We start from the raw sequence: 16,474 nt of genomic DNA on the forward strand, positions 1-16,474 counted from the left end.
AGCCAGCACTCCCCCATCTGTGAATCATCGGGCTACAGTCAACAACCATAGCTGTGTCTCCTCCAACCAGAGGCTCCATCCTCACTGCCTAGCATTTCCATGAGCACAAGGGCCATGAAAGTAGAAAATCCTACCAGTAAAAAAAATAGAGCCCCAAAATTCTGGGGGTACACCCCCTGGGAACATCAGAGAGAACGCAAACCCCTCCCCACCATCCCAGGTCAGAACAAAGGTGGCATCTCCTGGAGTCTGGGTAGTGTCAGTTCAGGCATAAAAGGGTGCTGGGGTGGAGGAGAGGTCAGTCCTGGAGGTTCGCTGACTGCCTCGGGGTTATTTGAGGTCGGTGGGGGACACTGTGGGTCTGGTGCTGCCTGGACTGGTTCCAGGGACAGGGTGGACGAGCCTGTCCCCAACCCCCAAACGTGGCCAGGACGCCCCTCCCCCCACAGGCTCACCACCGGGAGGCGGCGGGAGCAGCAGCAGTAACAGCACGACTCGCAGCGCGGGGACCGGCGCAGCCATCGCGGGGCGGGCGGGCGGACGGACGGACGGACGGACAGACTGACCGATAGACAAGGGTCGCGGTGGTTCAGCGGCCTCAGCAGCCCGCACGACCTGGCCGCTTCCTCGCCCCGCCCGGCGGGTTCCCGGAACTCCCGCCCGGGAGGCCGGGGGGGGGGGGGGGAGAGGACACCCCTCGCCGCCTCCGGGTAGGTTCCACGCCCGGGGCCTGTGAGAACGTTCGGGCCCGTTTCCGGGACTGGGGCAGGCGCCGGCGACGCACCGGAGTTGCCGTCTGCTCACCGGGTACTTTCTGAGTCCCCAACGTTGGGGGCTCTGAGGGGGACCCAGCGGGAATCTGCATCTTAACACTGGAGCCTCTGCTGTGTGCAGCAGGATGCCGACCACAGCCTCTCCCCGCGCCTCATTTACCTCACCTGCCCAGTAGATCCTCGCTCACCCGAGCGTTACCCGAGGACCAGGTGAAGTGGCGCGGAAACAGTGCCCAGAGCAGACCTTGGCATACATTAGTGCAGACAGAAGCTTTTAAACTTGGAGACACTCACCTTAGGACAGGAATGGCAGGATCTACATGCATTCCCAGGAAACAAAAGGTCGAGATGTAGGTAGTCAAACCAGCTGGCGCTACCCCCCAGGTGGTGACCCACTCCCTCCTAGCCAAAAGGACAATCTTTACATTTTAAAGAACTTCAAGCTGAAGCTGATCTCATCTACAATCAACCATTAATCCCCTACCCTTCCTTTGTTCTCAATGTATAAATACACCTTTCTCCCCTTGGAGCCCTGGTGGCTCAGTGGTTAAGCATTTTGCTGCTAACCAAAAGGTCCACCAGCTGCTCCTTGGAAACCCTATGGGGCAGTTCGACTGTGTCCTATAGGGTCACTATGAATCTCAATCTACTCGAAGGCAATGGGTTTGGGTTTTTGGTTTCTCCCCTTGAAGGACCAAGCACTTTGTATTTTTACCTAGTGCAGCCCAGCTATAGCTGTTCTATTCCTCAGTAAAACTCCTTTTCTTTTACTCCTCACAGAGCACAAGATTTTCTTCATTGACAGTAGATGCCAGTAGTAGTACTGCTGAAAACCCCAATCAGCACCCCTTCTGCCCCTTTCTTTGTCTTGCTAACCACAAGCTTGTTTTGAGCAACATTTTTCAGGAAGTCACAGCAGGTAGTGGCTCCATCCACTGAACTAGCCCAAGCTACACCTTGAAGCATGTGCAAATTGGAGAGATCAGGTCCTTCAACCCCCCCTGGACTTGATTGTCACCGGAAAGAATGATATTTCTCAGCCCATGATTTCACCCAATTCCATTTCAGAAGCAAGGGGTTCCACTGCACATGTATCCAACAAAAGATGATTTAATATCCAGACCTCCAAGTATGGACATGGGAGGGCTAAGGGTGGAGAGTTCCAGGTACCAAACCCAACCCCCGACGCCACTGGAAACAAAAAGGTCCCCAGCCCCCTTAGACGGTGAGCACGTGGCCTTATGGTCACTAGAACCTGCGTTGCTCCTTGTCTGCCCAGACAATAAATTTCCACTTTCTGTTTCCCTTGCAACTGGTGGTGTGGCATCCGTCTTATTTAGATCAGCTAATAGGACAGGACAAGAACCTTCGTTCGGCTACAATGCCAGTTCCCTTCTGGAAGCCCAGTACAGAGGCTGCCCAGGACTGGCTCTGAGGACATTTCATCCCCCGAGTCCCCTGAGGCAACACCTCCACCCCGTGGGGATGGGCCTGCCTGGCTCAGGTGGTCTGGTCTGAGGGTAGAAACTGGCCCAGGGCACACACTGGGCCACCTCCTGACACAGGGAAGCAGAGCTAGTCTTCATCCTTGTCTGTGTGGGGAGCATGTGCTCTCACAAGACACACTGAGATGGGACAATGGCGAACAGGCCAGCGGAACCTTCTTGCTGTGGGGCTGGTGTCTGGGCACAGCCAGGGAAAGAGAATTGGAGCAATCTTCCCTTCCTGCCCAGGGTTCCTGGCCTGCTGCCCACCCTGTGCTTGGCACACGAAACATCATATTAACAAGGCAGCTGACCTGGCATTTACACCCCGTGTACCACCACATCGTTCTCACCTGAGGGCAGGGGCATCTCTGTGGACAAAGAAGCAGGCCTGAGAGAACAACCTGGGATGTGCCCAGGGCCGGTTTCTGGACTCTGGGGTGTGAGAACAGGAAGAAGAAGGGCAGACTTTCCCATAAGCTCCCATCACCACCTGGTAAAGCAAGAAGAAAGATTTTATTCCCCATATGTCCCAAGAGGCAAAAGTGGGAAACAGACAAGCATGCTGCCAGAGCTATGTCTGTCTGAGTCTGAGGAATGTAACAGAATCATCCATATATGTAGACATTACAAGTGGGGCTCAATGGCAGTAGGTATTTTTTTAAATCATCTAAGCTTCACCTTTTCACAGATTGGCTAAAAACTGCTGAATCATGGTTATATATTTTGAACTGTCTTTCTTAATAATCACTGGTACAAGTTTCAATAATGACAGTCAGGAGGGTCTTCACTGGTCCAACAAATATTACTATTTACTAAATGCTAATATTTTTTTAATAGAAAAATAGGGTTGCTATGAATCAGAATTGACTCAACAGCACACAAAAATAACGACAATAAAAGAAGATAAAAGTGGAAAATATGTCAGTCTTTTGTACTGTTTGTGGATTGAATTGGGTCCCCCAAAAATGTGTATCAACTTGGCTAGGCCATGATTCCCAGTATTGTGTGGTTTCCACCATTTTGTGATCTGATGTGATTATCCTATGTGCTGTAAATCCTAACTTCTATGATGTTAATGGGGAAGGATTAGAGGCAGTTATGTTAATGAGGCAGGACTCAATCTACAAGAGTAGGGTGTATCTGGAGTCAATCTCCTTTGAGATATAAAAAGAGAGAAGCAAGCAGAGAGGAGGAGGATCTTCTACCACCCGGAATGAAAAACCACAAGGGGACCAAGTCTGTTGGACCCAAGGTCCCTGCGCTGGAGAAGCTCCTAAACCAGGGGAAGACTTATGATGAGGACCGCCCCCAAGAGCTGACAGAGAGAGAAAGCCTTCCCCTGAGCTGGCACCCTTGAATTTGGACTTCTAGCCTCCTAGACTGGGAGAGAATAAATTTCTCTTTGTTAAAGTCATCCACTTGCGGTATTCTGTTATAGCAACACTAGATAACTAAGACAGTGCTCTATCTAAGTATTTGTTTATGTGAAAGATTTCCTAGAAGATGTTTTCCAAGATCATCCTAGCTATTGTTTTTATACTTCAGGACATATCAACTGGGTCCTTGTGGCTCCAGCTGGGTCACATTCTTTATACTCCATGACAGGGAATAATCGTTCCAATTTTAACTCCTAAGCCAGGGATGAGGGTGACCGTCCCCAGGTAGGGTCCCTTCTATGCAGTCCCTAAAATTGGGTGACGTGAAGGTCTGGTAGAAGGATCACAATGAGGGACCTGAGCCACATACTCCCTGAACAGCCTAGCCTCACCCAGCCAAGCTACCTCAGTTCCACTCTCAGCAGCTTAACACCACAACCCAGGTCCCCTGCCCCATGAAAAATGGCCACCACATACTCCCCTGGCTTCTCCTTGTTCCAAGCCCCAGGTGCCCACCCTAGTGATTCCTTATTGCATTTGGTACCCTTGCTCACAAACTTGATTCTGCTTCATTATCAAGTCCCTCCACCCATCCCCTCATCGAGATCCTAAGAGTTAGCCTTTCTCACTTCCCATCACCTGCCGTTAGCCTCTCTGCTCTGACGCCCTCATTCTCCTCCTCCCTGACCTTTTCAGTATGGGGTTCTCCCACGCCCCCTCACCTGCCCATACCTGTCATAGAGCAAAATCATGAAGCCTGGTTAAAATTGAAAGTAAAGAGTTTTATTGAGGGGACAGAGACAGCTGCAGCACAAAAGAACACTGCAATGGGGAAATGTGGAGTCCCAGCAAATGGAACACATGTATTCAAGACGGAACGTCTTAGTTATCTAGTGCTGCTGTAACAGAAATACCACAAGTGGATGGTTTTAACAAAGAGAAATTTATTCTCTCACAGTCTAGGAGGCTAGAAGTCTGAATTTAGGGTGCCAGCTCCAGGGGAAGGCTTTCTGTCTCTGTCGACCCTGAGGGAAGGTCCTTGTCATCAATTTTCCCCTGGTCTAGGAGCACCTCAGCACAGGAACCCAGGTCCAAAGGATGCACGCATACTCCTGGCTCTCCTTGCTTGGTGGTAATGAGGTCCCCCAGACTTTCTGCTTGCTTCTCTCTTTTTATCTCAAAAGAGATTGACTCAAGATGCAACCTAATCTTGCAGATCAAGTCCTGACTCGTTAACATAACCTCTGCCTCTAATCCTGCCTCATTAACATCGTAGAGGTAGGATTTACAACACCTAGAAAAATCACGTCAGATGATAAAATGGTGGACAATCACACAACACTGGGAACCATGGCCTAGCCAAATTGCTACACATTTTGCGGGGGACACAATTCAACCCATAACAGGCAGTAAATGGGGGCACATGGTTATAGGGCTAGAGGAGGAAGTACAAAACATAATATTCTGATTGGTTTACAGTGACTAAGGTCAGTCGAAGATGAGACAAAGCATAATCTTTGGCATTATTGGTTACGTGAATACTTTGATTGGCTAACAGACATAGTTGAAAGACGTGGGGTCAAGGGGGATCTTCATATTGGTTACAAACCAATGACATGACAGAAATTTTCTGGAGTGGTCTGTTAAAAGTTACCTTACCCCAAAGGAGATTGGGAACAAAGAGTTTCCATCAGGGAACAAATGAGTTTCCATGAGGTATCCACATTCTTTAAACTGGCCATAAAGATACTTATTTCCTTAACAACAATAGGGGTTGGATCCTAGGAGAGTAGAGTCTAGGAGAAAGGTTATGTGACCCTAATAATATTCCCCAGCATGTTTTTTCCTTTTTCAAAAGGCAGGACTGAGAACTTGACATAACTAATGCCATGATGAACCTGTAAGTTTTTCTCCTTCTTCTGTCTGCCTCCTCCTTCGCATACCTTTGTTAATGATCTTGTTTTGACCCAGTGCTAATGACAGTTGTTCTTTGTTTTATCTGATGCAAAGAACTTAGTTTTGTTCTATGACTTACAACCCCCCACCCCCAGGAAAATCAGAGCTCCGGTGTCTGATATGTATGTCTTTAGCCTGATAAAGAGATGTCCGGCATGTATCTTTCTTGTCGGATAAAGTCTTTTGTCACTATTTTGTAATGAAAGGCTCTTCCTCTGGCCATCTGCACACTAGAATGACACTTCTAACCCCTGTAAAAATTCTATATAAGCTCTAATATAAAACTGTTCTTTGGGACTCCAGAGAGACAGCCTGTGTTGCTTCCAGGTCCCCGGTGATATATATATATATCTCCTGAATAAATTTTCTCACTCTTTTTGACTTTGAGTACCTTTCATTGGCCCAACTGCTCCAGGGCACAGACCCTAATTGGGTAACAGGTTACACTGAACTCTTACAGTTAGCTCAGCCTTTTTATAAATAGGTCCCATGCTCTGTTTTGATTTTATCCCTTATCATACCTCACAGACAAGATCCCGTGAAAAACTTCAGGAGGGGCTCAAGAACCCATCCAGGGCTGTGTATGGGCAGGAGGGGTTGGAGGCCAAGAACACAGTACCCACTGCCGTCGAGTCAATTCCGACTCACAGCGACCCGATAGGACAGAGAAGAACTGCCGCATAGAGTTTCTAAGGAGCGCATGGAGATTTGAACTGCCGACCTTTTGGTTAGCAGCGATAACACTTAACCACTACACCACCAGGGTTTCCAAGTGGATTGGAAATCACAGTCCATGCATGTTCCCTATGGGCCAGGTCTTCCTCAAATGACCACTCCAAGGCAGAAACCACCTCTGCGTCAAATGTGGGAGGTCTCATCAAGATTGAGGGGACACAAACCCAGGCAAAGACACATGATATAAGGACCCAGACTAGCTGGACCAGGCAATGCCAGGCCACAGGGAAAAGATGGAGAGGACAGGGGCAGCTAGAGACTGATACACCGGTCCCACCCCCTCAGTCATTTTTCACTGGGCCTCTCTCCACCTGCCTTTTCCCTTCAGCAGGTATGACCCCCACTGCTTGGAGGAAATCAGCTCTACCTTAAATTCTACCCTTCCCCCCAGGCTTTCTGAAACAGCTCACACCTCATATCAGAGCACAGCCCCACGCACCCCTTGCTTGAGGCCAATGGTACTCCAGGGCCCTCCCTTGTATCCCCATCCTCTCCCTCTACATTTCAGTGTTTTACTGCCTGCAGGAATCCTACACCATCTGTTTGTTGACTTCTTTATCTCCCACCCATGCCTCAGCCCCTGCCCCCTAAAATTTGAGGCACTTGAGAAGAAGACTTGAGGTTCGAGTGTGATTCCTCTGTAGCTAGTTCTGTTTCCACCCTAGCAACAGCCATCTTCTGCGCAGGAATAATCATGAAACTAAGAAATGTCCAGCGATGATGATGCAACTACACCGTGACTCCCCTGAGAGAGAAATGTCTGGTAATGGTCATGTAACTACCCTGTGATGCCCCCACTGTCACATACCCTTATGATTGCCACATTGTAACCAATCTAAGAAAGACACATATATCCTTTTAAGCCAATCGCCTTATGAGCTTCTGCCACAGGAAGTCCTGCCTTACTAGTTCCCACCACAGGAAGTCCTGCCTTAAAATGATCTACACTACCAATTGAGTAATGTCTTTCAATGATCTAAGTCTGTAATTACCAATCAAGTAATGTCTTTCAATGATCTCAGTTTGTAAATACCAATCAAGTACTGTACTTCATGTCCTTTGTTTCCCCCTTATAAAATGTCACTGCTGAGTCACCATATTGGATTACTGGGTTCCACTGCATAGAATTCAATCTATCTCTAGCTTGATCTCTTTATACTTACAATAAATTCCTCAATTTTACATTAATCAGAGTACGGACACAGTACAGTATAATATTTCAATGGCATAGTTTGCAGGATTTTGAAGAAATATTCATCTTTAGCATTCCTGAGAAGTTGTGGAGCCAGTTTGCCCTGGTATCAGCAAGGGCCCTTTGTGCCCAGAACCATCTCCTTGAATTCTTGGGGCCCACTGGAGGTAAGCCTCTCAGACTGAAGCCTCCACTTATTGCAAAGATGGCTCTTTAAGAGGTTTATTGGCTATCTTTTCTCTGCACCTTCATTTTCTGCTCATCTCCTGAGCATTATTATTGAACTTTCTTTCTTTATTTTTGGTGCATCATAAGGTTTTCACACGCATTTAGGTCTTTAATACTTGGAAGTTTCTCAGTAAGACTGGAAATGCCACATCCAAAACTGGGGCCAGCCACCCTAATGGGACCCTTGCAGCTCCTTCTGGCCCAGGTTCAGTCTTGTATTTAGGCTGATGGCATGCACTCACTGAAGGAAATTTAAAAGACCAATGTTCATTGTAGGGATTATTTAATTAAACTAATCTGCACAGTAGTTTTTTTTTTTTTTTTTTAATCTGCACAGTAGATTAGTGGCTAAGGGCTCCCATATAAAACAAAACTAATAAGATACATTTTTTTTTATTAGTACTTGGAAGGTTCTAAAATAAATCAAAATATTAAATTTGCCTTCTTACAGGAGACCATTTCAAAACAAGCTAAACGAATTAAAAGTTACAGAGTCAAAGCTCTGTAACCTCACCAGATACCTACCTGGCAACAGTCCCTATAGTCTCCCTTTCCCAAAACGGCAGAGGCCCCAGCACCTATAATCCACCCTTAGCCTCACTCAGCTTCCTTACCCTCCCTCCACCCTTCCAGCAGCCACTCCTCTTTACCCACATTTACTGTCCTATCATCCAAAAATACTTTATCCCAACTCTCATAATTCCCTAAAGAACTATTAGAAGAAGAAAAATGTATTTCTGAGACGTCCTTTAAAATACCCGGAAGAGGCTGAGGAACTTCCTCATGTTACATTCATCCCATAGTCTAAAGTGGAACTACACGCCATTGTAAAGAAGTTTCCCAATCCATGCAAAAATCCCTGCAAGTTAAGCCAGGAATTTAAAATTTTAACTGACACTTATAAACCGGGCCTGGCTGACTTACATAATTTAATAAAATATATTAATCAGACCAAATGAATATATGCTTCCTTTGTCCTACCTCCCAACTGGCCTGCTCATTAAACTAAGAGAGAATGCCCCAGAGAGAATGCGCCTCAGTATCTCCTATGTGCTCTGTGTGGAAACTGCTGCCAGGAGTGGTGGTGTTCTACAGGCAGAAGGGAAGGAGACAGTAGGAAGGCTGTGCACTGGCTGCTTCTCTTCGCCCCCCTGCCTTATCCCTAGTGGGGCTGGATAGGCAAGTTAAGCATGATGGGTCCAGCCCCGGTGGTGGCAACGGCTGGAGGCAACAGCACTTACTCCTCCTAACGCCAGCTCCTGTGGCCCTGATAAAACTATTCACAGGCTGGCTGTGCCTGAGCCTGGTGTCTTTGTGGCTGGTGCGGAGGTTATGGACATTCCATTCACCCCCTCCCTGCATGTAAACATAACAAGTGGCTCAGGCAGGTTGGCAGAGGCTGCAGGCAGAAAGAGGAGAAAAAAAAAAAAGGCCACCAGGTATGGGACCCAATCCAGGGCAGGGATCATGGCAGGAACCTGGCAGCCCAGTCTTCTTGCACTTGGCCCAACTATTGTGCTGAGTGGTGCAGTGTGCGGGCAGCCAGGCCCTCACCCCACCATGCTGGTCTTTTGGAAAGTTCTCCCCACAATCCCCAGGTGCTTGGCTCTAGCCATGCAGCACATCTTGTTGCCTAGCACGGGCAGTGAACAGCTTCCCCTCTCCCCCTCTCCAGGCCCCAGATCATGGGTGCCTAGGAGCTGTGCATTGATCCCAGACCCCCAGCAGTAATTGCAGAAGCTCACCCCCTCCCAGAGTTTGCTCCTGGCAGCAGAATGCGAGGAACTTTAGACTGATGCATGGTGAAAGGTATCCATCTGACACTGAGGCCTGGGATTTAAGGACTAGACCAAATCTATTATCCCAGACAGCCTTCATAACCTCTGACCAACAAAATAAAAAGCTGGTTCCTCTTTCTGTTTAGTTGAATCTCTGAACATACAAAAGGTCTACATTGTTGCAATAAATTAATAATTTACTGGGCTGTTCTAACTCTCTACAGTTATGTCTTACCAATAGTGTCCTGTTGAAAAATTACAGTTAGCCCAACTTCTGTTAAGTACTTGAGACACATTATCTCAGCAAAGAGAGACAGTGTAAACCCCAAAATAAACAAGAGACTATCTTAGCTTATTCTGTCCCAACTACAAAAAAAAAAAAAAAAAAAATTAAACAGAATTGTTAGAATTCTGTGGTTACTATGGAACTCGGATGTCAAATATTTCTTTAGTGACTCAACCTCTTTACCATTATCTTAAGAATTCGAAGCCTAACCCCTTTCAACTATCCAAGGATGGCCAAAAAAGCCATCACTCAAATAAAAGGAGTATTAACACTTCTAGAGTAAAAAAAATACATAAATTTTTTTTTTTTTTTTTTTTTACTCTAGGGTTTCCTGATTATAATTCAATCTTTTCACTTTTTGTCCACAGGACTTTTAAGAATACTCCACAAATTCTCATTCAAAAATACAGAGCGCAATAGAAACTCATTGGTTATTATAGTTATTATAGTATCCAGCTGAACCTCCTTGCCCTAGAGCAGTCACTACAACTGCTAGACTAATTAAGACCACAGAAGGTATAGTTTTGAGTAATTTTTTTTAACATTTACATTCCTCAGTGTTAGCCATTCTAAATTCAACGTTAACTCAACATCTTCTTACAAAGTTCTCCTTTTGGCAGCTTCTGATATTCAGTTACATACTGTAACCTCTCTGAAACCAGCTACGTGGTTACGTTTACCTAGTGATCCTTAAATCCTACTAAACGGCTTTTGTCTCCTAGGCAACATTTACAAAAAAAAAAAAAAAAAGACCCATTATCAAATCCTGCATTAATCCTATTTGTTGATGGGTCATATTTAAAGGTTAAACCCTCCAGCTGTCATTACCAGGGAGGATATGCCATGACCACTTCCACTGAGGTCCTCGAAAGTGGCATCCTTTCTGATGTCACTTCAGCTCAGCCAGCTGAACTGATCACACTCGCAACAGCTTGCAACTGGCTTCTAGACAAGCAGTAATTATTTACATAGATTTGCAGTATGGTTTTTTTTTAACTACTCGTGATTTTGGCATGTTATGGAAATAAAGAGGGTTCCTAACTTCTTCTAGGACCTAAGTTAAAAATAGCCCTTTAGTAGCAGAACTCCTGGAAGCTCTTTTGCTACCTTGTGAGATCACTGTAATTAAAATTCAGGCCTATCAACCCAAAGGGGTTTCATGAATAGGGAATCATTAAAATAAACAACTTAGCTGATAGAGCAGCTAAACAGGCTGCTTCCCAATCTCTAATTTGAAAGACCGAAACATGGGATCTCGGGTCGAGTTGGTATCTCAGGACACCAGAGTCTCACATGTATGGCTCACCTAAAAGTGATGCTTGCCTGCCCTCAGTAGCCATCACTCTCGCCTTCTCCCATCCTCTCTGACTCATTCTTTTAGGTCTCAGCTAAACATCACCTCTTCCAGGCAGTCTCCCAAGATGCCAAGTCTAGGTTAGAGCTCCCCTCTGTGTTCTCAGAGCCCCTGGGCTCCCCCAAACCAACATCAACCCTGGGTCATGTAGGTGTCTTCTGTTACTTTGGGACTTGGTCAGGTTGGGACCCATTTGTTTCCTGTATCCAGCCTGGGGCTGTGTTCACTGTAGCTGCTTGAGAACAGGAACAGTGAATAAAGAGTCCCCTTCAGCCCACCAGCCACTAGCCCCAGATCATGCACCCAGAGGATGGGCTGCCCTCAGTGCCCCAGCTCTCTGTGCGCCACCCTCCCCCATCCCCAGTATTGAGCATGATGGATTTTAGCTGTTTATGAATCTGCCTCCCTAAGAACTGTGGCAACTTTAGTCACGTGCCTCTTGTATCCACTCAGGGCCTGGCACACAGTAGTGTCCTGTCCCAGGTTGTCTTCCACTCTCCCCTCCTGGTCCATCCTCCACCCAGCTCTGTCCTAGGGGATCCCTTGCCATCCTCTGTTTCTTGTTGGGCACAGCCAATAGAAGGCAGTGGCAGGAGGTCAGAGAGTGGGAGGAGAGTGAACATGGAAGCTTGTTACCCACTCCTTCCCTGTGGGCAGTAATCCCCCATCAGCTACAGCTTTCACTGGGTACACCCAGAGCCTTAAGGCTGAGGAATTAGAACCTTATCTTGAAGGTTACAGGGAGCCACTAATCTGGATTTAGGAAGATCCCTCTGGTGGACAGATTATAGAAACTGAAACTGGAAGTAGAGGGCCATTAGGGGAACTGGAGGTGGTGGTCCCACCAGGTTCCAATAACCATTCCTTGCCTTGCCCCTACTGGCCTAGAAGTGGAACGGCTCTCTGGTGACACCACCCTGGGTGCAGCACCAAGTTATTACCAGGGGTGGGTGGGAGGAGAAAAGGGGGAGTTATTGCTTAAGGGGTACTAAGTTTCTGTTAAGGGTGATGAAAAAAAAATTGGAAACTGTTGATGGTTGCACAATACAGTGAACATAATGTCACTTAATTGTACACGTGAAAATGGTTGAAATGGCAAATGTTTTGTTACATACACTTGTCATGGGTTGTGTACCCCAAAAAGGTGTCAACTGGGTCAGGCCATGATTCCCAGTATTCTTTGGTTGTCCTCTATTTTGCCATTGTAATTTTATGTTAAAGATGATTAGGGTGGGATTTTAACACCCTTACCAGGTCACATCCCTGATCCATCCAATGTAAAGGGAGTTTCCCTGGGGCTTGGCCTGCACCACCTTTTATCTCTCAAGAGATAAAAAGGAAAGGGATATATGAAAGAACTCAGAGGAATCAGATGACCACCAACTCCAGCCTCTTCTGCACCACTCCCTGAAGACCTCATAAGGTAAGAGAAAATCAACATTTCTCACACCCCACTCCCCAACTTAATATCTCCAGTGCCTTGAATTAGAGATAGATTCCAGCATGTTGGAGGACCCTATTACAAAGTCAAGCCAAGAGGGAATGGCTTTTATGTATCAAAAGAATCATAAGACTATGTTAGTTTATGCTGGCCAAAATATGAAGAATATGTTTGGGAATAGATTCTCCGAGGTATTAGACCAAGGAGATAAGAATGTAAATTCGGATTGGATGGAATTTAGGACTGCACTTAGCTGAAACTTTGATTGTGCTGGGTCAAGCCTTTGGGGGTTGTTCTAATTTTCATTGGTTGGCTGAATGAAAGCTGAGTCTCACTAAATGAAGTTGATATGCCAAAAGCTCTGTGGTGTAATGCAGAGGAAAGAATCCAAAGGCTTAGGAAGAATCATTCATTTGTTCAAGATAAATGTTGGATTGAATTTTTCATAGACAAATCACTTACCTTTTCCCAAAATGAGTCCCTGGAGAAGGCCCAGAAGATATTCCCTTCACCAAAGGCCTTCGAAGTTCAGCGTCCCTGAAAAGCACTGTTCTCTGTGGGTCAGGGATTCTAGTGGAAGGCACTACAGTCAAAACAGCTCCTTGATACAAGAACCCTGGGGCAACAGGGGCCAAGTAGCAGTGCTGAGTTGTCAGAAGAGAGGCAGGTGTGGTGACCTTCACATGCCAGTGGGACTTACAGGTAATAGGAATGGTCAGACCTGAAGGGATCTTTGGCAGTAGGTCCCTGATCACCAGGCCCCTAGGACCAAAATAGAGAGAGAGGACAGTACAGTTCTATTTGATGTACATATCAAAAGAACTTAGGTCTAACCAGCAGAGGCCTGACCAAAACAGAAAGGACCATGTACCAATCTTTCAGACAAGATCAGTTCACAAACCCAGGGGCCCTTGAAGGAAGTGGGGTGGGTGCCCTTTAAGAACAGCCCTGTGAAAATGGCATAGGTTCATGCTAGCACTTTCCTCATGATGCTCCCCAGAGACCTTCAGCCATTAATCATGGTGTGACAGACACTATTTCTGGTCTACCACAAAGCCATTTTTCCCTTTTAATAATTTTGTTCAAATAATAATGTGCCCAGCTCCAGGAGATAACTAATGATTGGTCTAAACCAAACATGACAACACTCCCTTGTGCTACTGTATGGTTTAACAGTGGTATCCAAATACATTATAAGTCAAGTGTTGTTGAAACCTATGTCTTTGCAACACATTCCAGTCTATCGAAATATCCTCAATCCTATCTAATGGCTATTGTTTCCTTGCAACCCACAATACCACAGAATTCCTTAACATGACAATAATATAACTGCCCTTTCTAGGTTGTTAGGACAATGGACTTGAAAAAAAACTCTGGTAGTGGATTCTCCCACAAATGTGCCTCTTGCTCAGAGGTAAGGGCCCACACCCTAGGCAGCCCAGAAAAAGCTTGGGACCTGCTTGGGAGCCAGGCCCAGGGCTCATTTCAGGGCAAGACAATGCCCTCACCCGAGACAGATAAGCACAGGGGTGGGAGCTAAACCAAAGACCCCGACACACCTAGGACAAAGATCAAAACGTGGAGAGTCTACAGAGCTGGCCAGAAAGAACACCTCACAAATGAAGAGCTGGTTACAAGATATAACCTTAAATTATTGTGTTTTAAAGAAGTGTTTATTGCAAAGAATGCTGGACATAGTGTGATGTATGGCTGAGGTTCGACGCCATCCATTCCAGGAAACGTAGGAAAACGTCTGCAACATGAGCAGATCAACCATCACAGCTACAACATGGCACCCAATGACCCAGCATGGGGCGGCCCATGCAGAGCCCACTCCAGGGCAGAGGCCAGAGAGAGGCACTGTACTAGTAGTCCATGCTGTGACCCCTGACCCCCCAGATACCATCTGTGTGCAGAGGGGAGGCCTCGGTGGTCTCACCTCAGCCAGCTAGAGGTCCTGGGAGAAGTGGTAACATGCGGATCCCCATGCCCTGCCGCTGACTAAAGGGACTTGGCTATGGCTCACAAGTGAGTGCGTTCCGGTGACCAAAAGTCACCAAAATCCAAGGGGCACAGAAGCAGAGGCCACGGTCCCCACGTCCCAAAGGCAGGGGCATGGTCCTCTGGCCCCAGGTCTAAGCAAGGGGCCCTCGGGGACACGGAGTGCTGCCCCCTCCCTGCTGAGAGGGGCTTGGGTCTCTGAGAGGAGTCCCAGAGGATGACCCCGCCCATCCACAGCTGCTGCTGCACACGAGGCGGCGGGACCACTAGCTTGGATGGTGATGCCGACTCCTCTCAGAAGCAGTGGTACCTGCAGGCTACGAAGCCCTGGAGGGCTGGGAAGGGTGGGCTGCTCTGCCTGAAATAGCCCAAGAAAGGTTCTGGGGACAAAGTAGACTTCAAGATCCTGGGGCCTGGCTTCCTCAAGGTCTACCTGCAGACAGCTGGGTACCCGACTGCAAATCCAGCCACTTTCTGACCTAGCTCCATAACTTGCTGGCCAGCAAGTCACCCCCTTGGATGGTCTGTTTGCCCAGCTGTATAACAGAGCTGGGCCCCACTGCCCAGCCTGCCTCTCTGGGCCCAGAGGAACACAGGGGCATAACAGACACCAGGCCTCACAGGCCCATTTTCACCAGGCTCACAGGACCAGGAATCAAAAGCTGTGGCATGCTTGGGACTGCCTCCAGGCTCTGTCCCTTTCCCTCCCCAGTCTGGTCCGCAAACACCAGGACAGGCTATACGGGTCCATGCCTAGCTCTTCTGAGGAACGCAGGGCAAACGCCTGTGCCTGCCCCCACTGTATGTACCTGTGTGGATACAGCAGCAGGTATGGGCCGCTGCCTCCCAGCTCTCAGCATGCATGGCGGGGAAGGGAGGCTGGACAGCATTCTCTACCTGAGCACGGGGAAGGGAACTCAGACAACTGCCCATCTTTAAGTGGTTTCACCACAAGAGCAGCTGGGAGGAGCAGCCTCGGCTGCTGGTGTCCCCAGTATTTCAGTGGAAGCCCAACTGGGAAGGGGTGACCACGATGCCCCCTCCTTGAGTGTTTCTGTGCGTCTGAAGTGCTGAAAGCACGCTGCTTTCATGAAGGCCCACATATGTAAGGCCTGGCCAGCGGCTGTCCTGGGAAGCATCTGCCTGGACTGAGACCCTTCAGTTCCTGGTGGGGAAGGATGAGGTGGCAGAAGCTCTGAATCCTGTGAAGCCCTTGCCTCTGGCTCAGGAAGTGGCTCAGGAGGACAGCAGAGGCCCTATAAGGGGTTGTCAGGGCCAACCCAGGCAGGTCAGCCACAGTGGGTACAGCACAACAGTGAAGCACTTTCCATTTCACATTTCAGGGGTTCACACTTTACAAAGCCAGCCCGACCCAGTGAGAGAGAACACCTAAAAGCCGCAACAGGACCAGGCGCTGGGAAAACTCTCACTAGACTGCGCAGATCCGGTCTGGCTGAGCGATTTTTAGCAGCAGGTCAGGAACCACATACAGCCCAGTCACTGACTGTCAACAAGGAGGCAGGTGGGCTGGGGCAGGAGCTCTGGGCACCGCCAGCACACACTGCTTCAAGAGCACTCCTGCATGATGACTGTCACACAGACCAGGGGGCCTGGAATGACCTCGTCGGCAGAGATCAATGCCTGCCCAGGGTCGCAGTGGATGAGACTCGGTCACTGGTGAGCAGGGACTGTGACGAGGGCTTCCTCTGGTGGCCTTGAGATATCTACATTCTGGAAAACACAGAATATCACCTGTGGCAAGAATAGGCGGGCTGACCACTGCCTGCGTTTGTCATCACTGCAACTGGCTGGGCTCACATTCTCACCCAAGACCCCGATCTCCCCCAGGAATGCTCGCTGGGTCAAG

The 16,474-nt window shown here is 47.9% G+C and overlaps 2 protein-coding genes across 13 annotated transcripts in view; both read right to left on the minus strand.

Annotated features, from left to right (window-relative positions):
• SHISA5 (shisa family member 5) overlaps positions 1 to 646 on the minus strand; it is a 43,685-nt gene extending 43,039 nt beyond the window's left edge. The window contains exon 1 of one of the 3 annotated variants that reach the window (XM_049862406.1): positions 456 to 646. In XM_049862406.1, the coding sequence (XP_049718363.1) occupies positions 456 to 522 (67 nt within the window). In that variant the 5' untranslated portion in view covers positions 523 to 646. The remainder of the gene's footprint in view (positions 1 to 455) is intronic. The other 2 variants (XM_049862408.1, XM_049862409.1) reach the window with 2 other exon arrangements.
• A 1,782-nt stretch (positions 647 to 2,428) lies between these two features.
• The window catches only part of PFKFB4 (6-phosphofructo-2-kinase/fructose-2,6-biphosphatase 4), a 50,741-nt gene continuing 36,695 nt past the window's right edge, over positions 2,429 to 16,474 (minus strand). For 2 of the 10 annotated variants that reach the window (XM_049862597.1, XM_049862595.1), the window contains exon 14: positions 2,429 to 2,750. In XM_049862597.1, the coding sequence (XP_049718554.1) occupies positions 2,607 to 2,750 (144 nt within the window). In that variant the 3' untranslated portion in view covers positions 2,429 to 2,606. Of the gene's footprint in view, positions 2,751 to 10,199; positions 16,339 to 16,474 lie in introns of those variants that run through there. The other 8 variants (XM_049862599.1, XM_049862594.1, XR_007514432.1 and 5 more) reach the window with 5 other exon arrangements.

This window comes from Elephas maximus, chromosome 20, assembly GCF_024166365.1.
Source record: "Elephas maximus indicus isolate mEleMax1 chromosome 20, mEleMax1 primary haplotype, whole genome shotgun sequence".
Taxonomy (NCBI): Eukaryota; Metazoa; Chordata; class Mammalia; order Proboscidea; family Elephantidae; genus Elephas; species Elephas maximus.